Source organism: Octodon degus, unplaced genomic scaffold, assembly GCF_000260255.1.
Source record: "Octodon degus isolate 3935 unplaced genomic scaffold, OctDeg1.0 scaffold00118, whole genome shotgun sequence".
NCBI lineage: Eukaryota > Metazoa > Chordata > Mammalia > Rodentia > Octodontidae > Octodon > Octodon degus.
This window is the reverse complement of record NW_004524694.1, coordinates 4681264-4691339: the sequence shown is the minus strand read 5'-3', so window position 1 is coordinate 4691339 and position 10076 is coordinate 4681264. Positions and strand designations below refer to the sequence as shown.

General features: G+C 45.2%; 1 protein-coding gene across 1 annotated transcript; it reads left to right on the top strand.

Annotated features, from left to right (window-relative positions):
* The first annotated feature begins 3714 nt into the window (after positions 1–3714).
* Positions 3715–9591, top strand: Kcnv1 (potassium voltage-gated channel modifier subfamily V member 1). Its single transcript, XM_004640080.1, has 3 exons — positions 3715–4361; positions 5154–5683; positions 8755–9591. The coding sequence occupies exons 1-3, from the start codon at positions 3895–3897 to the stop codon at positions 9264–9266; spliced, it is 1509 nt and encodes a 502-aa protein (XP_004640137.1). The 5' UTR covers positions 3715–3894; the 3' UTR covers positions 9267–9591.
* Positions 9592–10076: the final 485 nt, after the last annotated feature.

The following is a 10076-nucleotide window of genomic DNA, read 5'->3' as shown; positions in this document are numbered from 1 at the left end:
CACTGACTCTGCCCCCAGGGTGCCCTGAGATGGCAATTGAAAGTGGGCATGGTGGTGCGCGCCTGTAATCTCAGCATTTGGGAGGCTGTAAACAGGAGGATCACTATGAGTCCGATCTACACAGTGAGTCCCTATGGATCCTGTAGACCTGTCCTAAATATAAAAAAACAAATAAACAAAGAAACGACAAACAATCAAACAGAAAAAAAGAACAGCTGAAGTAGAATCTGGAGTCAGCAATATTCCAGATTCAGGTACTCTATGCACCACTTTTATACTCTCTGTGGACACTGGAATGTAATTACTTAGTGATTTTCCAGATCTGAGCAAAAATCTATAACGCAGGGTGGCAATGCTGACTTAAGAATCATTGTGAGATCACAGATGCTTAGCATGGGGGCTAACACTTAAACATTAGCTATTGCCATAATAACGTCTTCACCTGTCAGCACAACAGAGGCCAGGATCTGAGGCAGTAGGGAAAACCTGAAAGCCTCAGTCACTTGCACACACCTCTGCTCACCTAAGATCTCCCTCTTCATCTAAAGTTATTGTTCTCCTGACTCCTCATAAAACTAAAACTGAAAGTTCCATTTGACCCAGCTATTCTCCTTCTAGGTACCATCCCAAAAGAATTAAAAACATTATATTACAGCAATACACACATACCCATACATACAACAAGACAATTCACAATAGCTGCACCTTGGAGGCAGCCCATTTGTCCACCAACAGATAGATGGATAAAGAAAATGGACTAAATTTATATACAGTGGAGTATTACTCTGCCATCAAGAAAGATAAACTTGGCTCATTTGTAGGAAAACAGAAGCACCCCGAGATCAGGATGTTCAATAAAATAAGTCAGGTACCCAAATGTAAATGTTATCTTATTTCTCTTATAATGAGAAGCCTAAAATATCAATAAAGAGCAACACTTAAGATCGTAGGAAGTAGGGAGATAGATCTTTCTTGAAAGAGAAAGGGATCAAGTGATGGAGGGAAGTGGAAGGGAGGGAAAGGTGCTGGACAGGCAGTGAGGCACACTATGCACACATGCCAGCTACATACCCCATGAGGGATTTGCACATCACATTCTGCAACTGTGTACTGATAGACAGAAATAACTAAACAAATAAAGGTTTTTCCTTCTTTCCGACTGTTATCTTTAACGTTAGTGTAGACTCTTATCACTAATCATGATGCATGTAAGTCTTAACAGAGCAGTGAGCTTTAGTCTTTTTCATTGCCTAAATTAGCTGTAATTAAGGTATTGGAGCGTTGCAGTTAGTGTCAAGGAAAGCTCTATTTCCTTAAGAAAAAGTGCCTACATATAATGGTAAACGATTTACTGGAGTCATTTTAACCTCTCCACAGTTGCCAGATGGAAGACTTCTTTGTAGAGATGGGCATTAACTGAAGGGACAGCTGTATCAACACAGCCATAGTTTAAGAACATTATGTGATAGCTCGTCTTGCAGCCTAGGGGATTAGGAAAGCACACCATGGGTGTTCTTGGTGGGCCATGGGGATGCAACTTTGAGAACCTTTCTGTTCCGGTGCTCTTTCCCTGCTCTCTGCTGGGGTCAGTAAGTGAGCAGTCCTCCAGCCCAGTGTTCCTGCGCCGGAGTCAGCATCCATGGACTAAACTCTCTGGCACCAGAAGCCAAATAAACCATTTCTTCTCCTCTTTTATGTTATAGGTGATAGGCATTTTGTCCCAGGGATAGAAAGCTGACCCATATAATTACAATTTCAAAAATGTGTCATTGAAGTGGTCCTTTTGTTCTCACAGGATAACTAAAACAGGGATCCTTTTTCTTGACTCATGTATCTTCAACATGTTAAACTATGATTGCCTGATATCTCATTAGACTATCATTCATTTTTAGAAAAATTCAAAAGAAAATAATTCAATCACATTTTAATTAAGGAGCAACAAAATAGTTGACTGACAATATAGTAAGTTTCAAGCATTTTGCCTATGAAAGCAGCCTCTCATATTTGGTCCTGGCTTTGAATTTGTATCATATGAATCTAAGTTTATCGCTTCATTCCTGAGGCTCGGTTTCTTGGTGTCTAAGATAAGCTCCTATTACTGTTAAATAAAGTACTGCATCAGTAAAGAACCTATAGGTTTCCTGGTGTAAAGTTAGGGCCCAGTAAATGTCTAAAGTTTTCATGGAAACTGGAAATTTTGCTAAAGCATTGAGGTCCATGAAGTCGGTGGCCTTTGTGGGCCCCACGGTCAGGTGGCAAAGCCAAAGCCAAACTCATCCACTGATTGATGAAGACCTTCCCCTGCATCCTGCTGGCCTGCTCCTTCTACACGGATATCTTCTAGAAGCATCTTGTGGAAAACACAGGTGCCTGTGGCTCATTCTCTGTGCCAGAGACTTGTAAAGGCAGGATTCTTAGATGTTTGCTGGAAATAATGAGAAAGCCTGGTCCACGCCTCACAACGCAGTCGGTGACCTGCGGTCAGCCCAAGTGCTTGCACGGCGCGGTTTGCACATTTCTGGGCATTTGCGTGAACACATACTGAGGAGGTGAACGGAATGAGATGCAATCGCGCTTTAAGTGTCTTTCGGATGACTGTAACCTCCAGTGTCACTGAATGAGCCCAACCCTCCCTCGGTTTCACTCCCTCCCTCTGCTCCTTACACCCTCTCAGCGGGAGCTGGGAACCTCCAGGCGGTGACTCCCAGCGCTGGGCCGGGGGCGGCACGCTCAGCGGAGCCTAGAGGCCCGGAGGTTGGAGGCGGTGGAGGCGCAGCAGAGAGGAACGAGTGCTGGCAAAGAGCTGGGCTGTGAGCAGCTTCCTCTGGAACAGTGAAGCCAGACTCACGTGTGGACCAGGAGAACCAAAGGAAGGCGGCACCATCGCCAAGTCCGGAGCTGAAGCAGCCAGCAGGAGCTGCAGGTGAGTGCGTGCTCCTCCCTCCCACCTGCCCAGCGGCCAACAGGTTGGCCCAGGCACCGGCCCAGGAGGCCCTGTGGGCCGCTCTGCTCTCACTAGGGCACTGGTTCTCCAGCCTCTCCTTTTACTGACGGGTCGCTGTAACTTAAACTCCTGCTCCAACCCACGCCTGTTGTAATCTTTTTCCTCCAGTCTCCCCTTTTCCTAAAATGAGAGCTGTGCTGTGTGCTGGAGAACGCGCTCTGGGGGCCCCGGCCCCCGGGAGCTTAGGATGGGGGCATGGTGTCTCTAAGGGCGACGACACCACCGGGCGTGGGAGTAGGCCAGGGACCTCCAGGGCTAGGGGCGCCCCGGGGCTCAAGTTAACAGGCGTGAATTAGCCTATTTCTCTTCTAGGAGGTCAGCATCTAAGGGCTGGGGGCGGTGGGGGAGGTGACAATCGGGCTGGAGTCAGAGCAGCAGAAGGAAACTGTCCCCACGTGTTCACACCCCAGCGAGCACCCTAGGACGCAAGTTAGACATGACCCAGACCTCACCGTTTCTAGGTCTTCCTTAACTTTTAATTGGGGGCTCCCAGCGGCGGCGGCAGGAGTGCGTGTCACCTTTCCCCTTGCTCCCTCCTCTTTCTCCTCCTCCTCTTCCCACCCTGCAGAGCTTCGGTCCTGTCCTTCCCCGTGCAGTCTGTCATCCACGGGCCAGCAAGACTCGAACCGTGCGTTCCTGGGCGGGGTCTAAGGTGCAGCTCTACGGGCTGTCCAGGTCCAGGTCCGGGATCTGCTTGCAGCCTCCTCGCAGCACCCCTCGAGCGGTTCCCTAGCGACGCTAGGGCAAGCTAACCACTGGGCGGAGAAAGCCGGGGAGCGCAGGTGGGAGGCCGCTCCCTCGGGAGCCTGGGAGCTCCCGACAGCCCGGGCGCCACGCCACGGCCTCCACGCGTTCCAGCCCTGGCGCGCTCCCAGGCACCACCGATCTGCATGGAGCTGCCTCCCCGCGGCCGGGCGCCGCCCGGCTCCCCGCTGTCCAGCAGCTCCCTAACCTCTCTGGACTCCAGCGTCTTCTGCAGCGAGGGCGAAGGGGAGCCCCTGGCGCTCGGGGACTGCTTCACGGTCAACGTGGGCGGCAGCCGCTTCGTGCTCTCGCAGCAGGCGCTGTCCTGCTTCCCGCACACGCGCCTGGGCAAGCTGGCCGTGGTGGTGGCCTCCTACCGCCGCCTGGGAGCCCTGGCCGCAGCACCCAGCCCCCTGGAGCTCTGCGACGACGCCAACCCCGTGGACAACGAGTACTTCTTCGACCGCAGCTCGCAGGCCTTTCGCTATGTCCTTCACTACTACCGCACCGGCCGCCTGCACGTCATGGAGCAGCTGTGCGCGCTGTCCTTCCTCCAGGAGATCCAGTACTGGGGCATCGACGAGCTCAGCATCGACTCCTGCTGCAGGGACAGGTACCGCGAGGGCATCGGGGCTGGCTGGCTGGCTGGCGGGAGGAGCAGACCAGGTCCCGGAGGCCGAGCCAGGCAGGGAAGGTGTGGCCACCGCTGCTCCAGGGAAGCAGGGGTCTGAGTGTGGGGTCAGAAAGCCTCAAAGCCAACTTCTCAGTCCCACTTTTTAAATCTTTTTCTCCCTTTTGTGCACATGGGTAAACCACTTTTTTTGTAAAAGAAGAGTTCAGACTTGCCATGAATATATATTTGGTCGCTGAATAAATAAATCAGAGAAGTTGCGCTTCAGAAGATACTTGTCCAGGGAAGGGGGTTTGGAAGTGCGGGGTTCTTTATTAGCCTGGGACACTGCCTTGCAAAAAGTTTGGCAGAGGACTATTTTAAACGCTGAAGAAAGTAGATTTCTTGACTGAATGATTGTGGGCTCTGGATGGTAATGTCACTGTTTTCTTGACAATACTACCATTTCTTTATGAACACCCTTTTATAATTAAAAACTTGCATATGACAGACACCTGTCCCTGTTACCAGAAAATGGGTAACAAGATGCTTTGGTCCAAAATGGCTATCACGTGTAAGTCCTTTTCCATACATTGCTACTGAGCAAGTGGCATTTTAAACATCGTGATTGTGGGTGAGAATATTTCAAAACAGGAAAAACTAGACCTGGGTAAAATGTAAGTAGACATTTTCTTCATTTTCTTAAAATAAAAGAAATCTTCCACTCAAGTTTATTCTCATCTGTGTCCGTATTTTTAAAAGTTGAATTAATCACCAAACTGTCTTTTCCAAAAGATACTTCCGAAGAAAGGAGCTGAGCGAGACTCTAGACTTTAAGAAGGACGCAGACGACCAGGAAAGTCAGCATGAGAGTGAGCAGGACTTCTCGCAAGGCCCTTGTCCCACTGTGCGCCAGAAGCTCTGGGATATCCTGGAGAAGCCTGGGTCCTCCACAGCCGCCCGGATCTTTGGGGTCATCTCCATCATCTTCGTGGTTGTGTCCATCGTCAATATGGCCCTGATGTCAGCGGAGTTCAGCTGGCTGAACCTGCCGCTGCTAGAAATCCTGGAGTATGTGTGCATTAGCTGGTTCACTGGGGAGTTTGTCCTGCGTTTCCTGTGTGTGCGGGACAGGTGTCGCTTCCTGAGGAAAGTGCCCAACATCATCGACCTGCTCGCCATCCTGCCCTTCTACATCACCCTACTGGTGGAAAGCCTGAGCGGCAGTGAGACCACACAGGAGCTGGAAAACGTGGGGCGCCTAGTCCAGGTTCTGAGGCTACTCAGGGCGCTGCGCATGCTAAAGCTGGGCAGGCACTCCACAGGTATTCAGAACTCATTGACACCTTTTCATGTGTAAGAGTTAGTGACCTGACTAATCTCGAATCCTTAGTAAGTATTACTGATTTGGCAGTAGTTTGGAAAAGTGGCTATGAATTATACTCAAAATTACCAATTTTCCTGCTTTACCCAATCAGGACTGCTAAAATGGTATGAGGAAGATGTTATCACAAGTCTAGAGATGTCTCTCATGTCCTTTCTTTCTATAAGACATGGGAGTCTATTCTGATCATTTATTTATTTCAATGTCTTTGGAAACCAGGGTCGATAAAATGTGCATAAATGACATAGGAGATGATACACATACATGCTGTGAGCTATAGGGTCATAAACTTGTCTTCTATATCTAAGTGCATGCTCACTCTGTGTATTCTTTGGCTAACAACAAAATCAACCCTGCAGCACTTTCCCTGATTCTATGGGGAGAGGCCAAGTGCTAATGGCCTCCCTACAACTGTTGAAGAAGCAATGGAAATATTTTGCTTTGCAAGAATGAGAAGACATTAACTAATGCTTTATCCAGCTTTGGAGAATTTTCTTGTTCCTAAACTATGTAAGATATTTGGGAGGAGAATGGAAATTCTCTAGCTTTTCATTTTATATGTGGAAGACTCTGAAAGTCAAATGTCCATTCTATAGAGAAACAAGACTTCAACACAACAGCTACACTTGCACACACCTAACTGTACATAAGACTTGTAGTCATCATCAACGGAAAACATACAGATGGATTAAAGACAAATCCCTGAGGGAGTGAGTCTCAGTGGCTGTCCCTTCAGCTGCCAATTATTCTAGAGTGACATATGATTTGTTTTATATCAGACGTTGAGAAAAATGAAAATGCCCTGACAAACTTATTGAAATGCAGACTGTGAGTGCCAACGCACAGCACATTGGATTTTAGCGTTGAGGCTAAATCCAGGAGCATTTTGATTACAATTAATTTTGATGGAGGTCATTCCTGGACCACCCAGAAGTAGTTACCATATCTAGCGCATACAAATATATATTGGTACCAACGAGTTGGCTGGAGGTCCCGTGTCTCGCTTCATCTCCTTAGCCATGTCCCTGACTGGACACCTCAACAGGGTGATGGTAGCTGTGTCTCCCTATAAATGTAGGGAGAAATTAACTTCTGTGTTTTTCTACATCTTTGTGGTAATTAGAAGGTACCCTAATATAATTTTGGTAGTATACTTTTCCAGCTAGTCTCTCATGCCATGATAAAGGGGTTTCCAACAAGTTTTATAAGTACTACTCTTTATTTTCCTGACACACATAATAGGATGCTTTCTTTGGGTATTTATAAACTCTTCACAAGATTCAATTTTAAAAGCACCCAGCAAAGAGTACATTTTTTTTCCCAAATGAAAGGAAAAGGAAAATAACTATAATTTCCTCTGCTACCTCTTCAACGTTTTCTCATTTCTAAATGAGTATAAAAGATTATACAAGCCTTAATTTAGTGAAAATATATCACAGTCATATGTTTCTATGATCATTGTACCTCAAGCACAAGATATAGTAAAATACAGACATAGACACTGGCTCCCCTCATGCATTAATTGTGAATAAAATTTGAGAGATGCTATAGAATGCTAGGTAGGGGGTCAGGCAGGCTAGACTTAAATTCAGGCCTTGTAGCTTTGGACTAGATGAGCTAATTCCAGGGCCTCACCTGCCTCATTTGTAAAGTGATAGTGAATGATATCGGTCTTATACTGGCTTTTGAGGAGTATCTGAATTAATAGATGTAACAGGCTAGACATATGACCCCTTTTTATGTTTGTTTAAAAAATGTTCAGAATAGTTCATCTACCCAGATAAACATTACGCTTCTTACCTATTATGAATTTATTTCATAAATACCATTCCATATAGACACATGAAGGCTAGTTTTATAAATTTTAAAAGTATTCTGAAAGTTATTAAAAAAAAGGTATTCTTTTAAAGGTAAGTAGCAAAATAAACATATATTGGTCTTTAAAAACAGCTTGTTATATATGCAAGAAGATTTCAAAATTTGAAGTGCAAAATCCAAAATCAGGAGAACCTGAACAATATTATAATGCATTTAAAATAACCTCTAGCAAATGAATACCAACTTGAAGATGGTGCTAAGGAGTATTGCTTTGGATTCCTGAAGCAATGTCATTGTTATCATTTCACAATGTAGATAAGCTTTTAGCAGCCAATAGTTAGTTCAAATTTTAGTTTAGTTTTTAGTGTGCTCCTCTCCTTAGGGCTGAGTCTCTTTGGGAGCTCCAGCCAGGACTCATAGTGAGTGAATTCCCCAATGGTTCCATTCCCACATGCTTCTGCAGAGGAGCTGCCTGCATTCTTCTATAGCTTCTTATGAGGAAGATCATTCCCCGTAGCTTTGGTGTTAAGTGCTAGGACTTCCAGTGGTCCTGGGGCTTCAGGGCTCTTCTCCAGATACATAATTAAGGATGTCCCCACATCCACACATCACTTTTGTCCTCACCGCCTAACTTCTTTGGGCTGCCTTACTGCATTGCCACGGCAAGCACACTTTGCTTCCTCAGCCTCTCAGGAAATGAGGCGGCCATGTATGCTAAACCTTATCAGGTAAATGAGAAAAGCAGATACATAAATAGGAGAAGACAAAATAAAGCTAATATTAGAATGAAGTACTAAAATGAGGCATTGAAATTCAGGTTTGACCAGCTGAGATCTCTGTCTGTAACACTACAAAGACCTTCTGCTAAAAGTACAAAATTCCTAGTAGACACCCTCAGCTGCCTGTTAGAAATAACTCACCTTTAAATAATGAGTCATATAATTTCAAAAATTACATGCACGAATTACATTTTCTCTATCCTCTGAAACCAGTCTCCTCACCTAGATTATCCACCTCTTGAAGACAGGGATTCTGGTTTAATCATCTTTCTGTCTCCAGGATGTTGCCTGGTGTCTGAGACAAACCTAGCTGTGTAGCGCATGTCTGTAGCTGGACACACCTGAAGTGGAGGGGGCAGGGAGAAGGGAGAGGTACTGCTGATGACGGTGACTGACCGAAGGTGTTCTCTTGCAGGATTACGCTCCCTTGGCATGACCATCACCCAGTGCTACGAGGAAGTTGGCCTACTGCTTCTATTTCTATCTGTGGGAATTTCTATATTTTCAACTATTGAATATTTTGCAGAGCAAAGCATTCCTGACACAACCTTCACAAGTGTCCCTTGTGCGTGGTGGTGGGCCACTACATCCATGACTACTGTGGGATATGGGGACATTAGGCCAGACACCACTACTGGAAAGATTGTGGCCTTCATGTGTATATTATCGGGAATTCTTGTCTTGGCCTTGCCTATTGCTATCATTAACGACCGCTTCTCTGCCTGCTATTTCACATTGAAACTCAAAGAAGCAGCTGCTAGACAACGGGAAGCTCTGAAGAAGCTCACCAAGAATATAGCCACTGACTCATACATCAGTGTTAACCTGAGAGATGTCTATGCCCGGAGTATCATGGAGATGCTTCGCTTAAAAGGCAGAGAAAGGGCAAGTACCAGAAGCAGCGGGGGTGATGATTTCTGGTTTTAAATTTGTTTCCAATTGATTTCCAAAAGCTGTGTACAATGAACTCAGTTGATAAATCCTTGCTGTGGACATTTGCATTGCCGGTGAGGAACCTTCTGAGTTCTATCTATTTCATATTTCATGATGTATTACTTGGCCTGGTAGAATATTTCATACCCCCATAGCAATTGCACATCAGTTTTGATCCATCTAAGTCTCAAAATATTCAATTAGCATAATCAAATATAATTGGGACAATTTATAGATGTATGATTTGTCAAATATGAAATAATATTATTGCAATACATACCATATAGTTAAAAGTTTCATATATGTCACTACTTTTAGAAAGTATTTTGCACCACTCATTTTTTTAAATGGATGTTAAACTGCCCATCCAGACATAAGACAACTGAACAGTTTAGAATGCTCAGAATATCTTTGCTGCTTAAAGATGTTCTCTGGGCAAATTACTCCTTTCCCTATTATTTTAGGTTCTTAGGTGTAACAAGAGCTTTGGGAGAAAAAAACCTGACTTTGGGGGTCACAGATTGTGTCCCTGTCTTCCACATGGTGCAAATCACTACTCACAATCTGCCTCCCACACTTACCACTAGAGGTGAGAGTCCCCAAACTGTTTAGCTCACAAAGGGTGAGTTTGCAGGATTCTAGAATCCCAGGCTTCCTTCTCCTAACTGAGTATGGCATGTGAAGTAGAAACAGTTTATATCCTAGTTCTTCATGAAAATTGAGTTCGCTTTAAGACATCTCATTATAGATATTTTATTTACATTATGTCTTTAAAATTTTGAATATGTAGAAGTGAAATTGCAA

Bases quoted from the DNA above. Each gene is read 5' to 3' on its own strand.
- Kcnv1 (XM_004640080.1), top strand. From the start codon at position 3,895: ATGGAGCTGCCTCCCCGCGGCCGGGCGCCGCCCGGCTCCCCGCTGTCC. The intron at 4,362-5,153 runs GTACCGCGAGGG...CTTTTCCAAAAG, and splicing joins GACTCCTGCTGCAGGGACAG to ATACTTCCGAAGAAAGGAGC. The intron at 5,684-8,754 runs GTATTCAGAACT...GTTCTCTTGCAG, and splicing joins GCTGGGCAGGCACTCCACAG to GATTACGCTCCCTTGGCATG.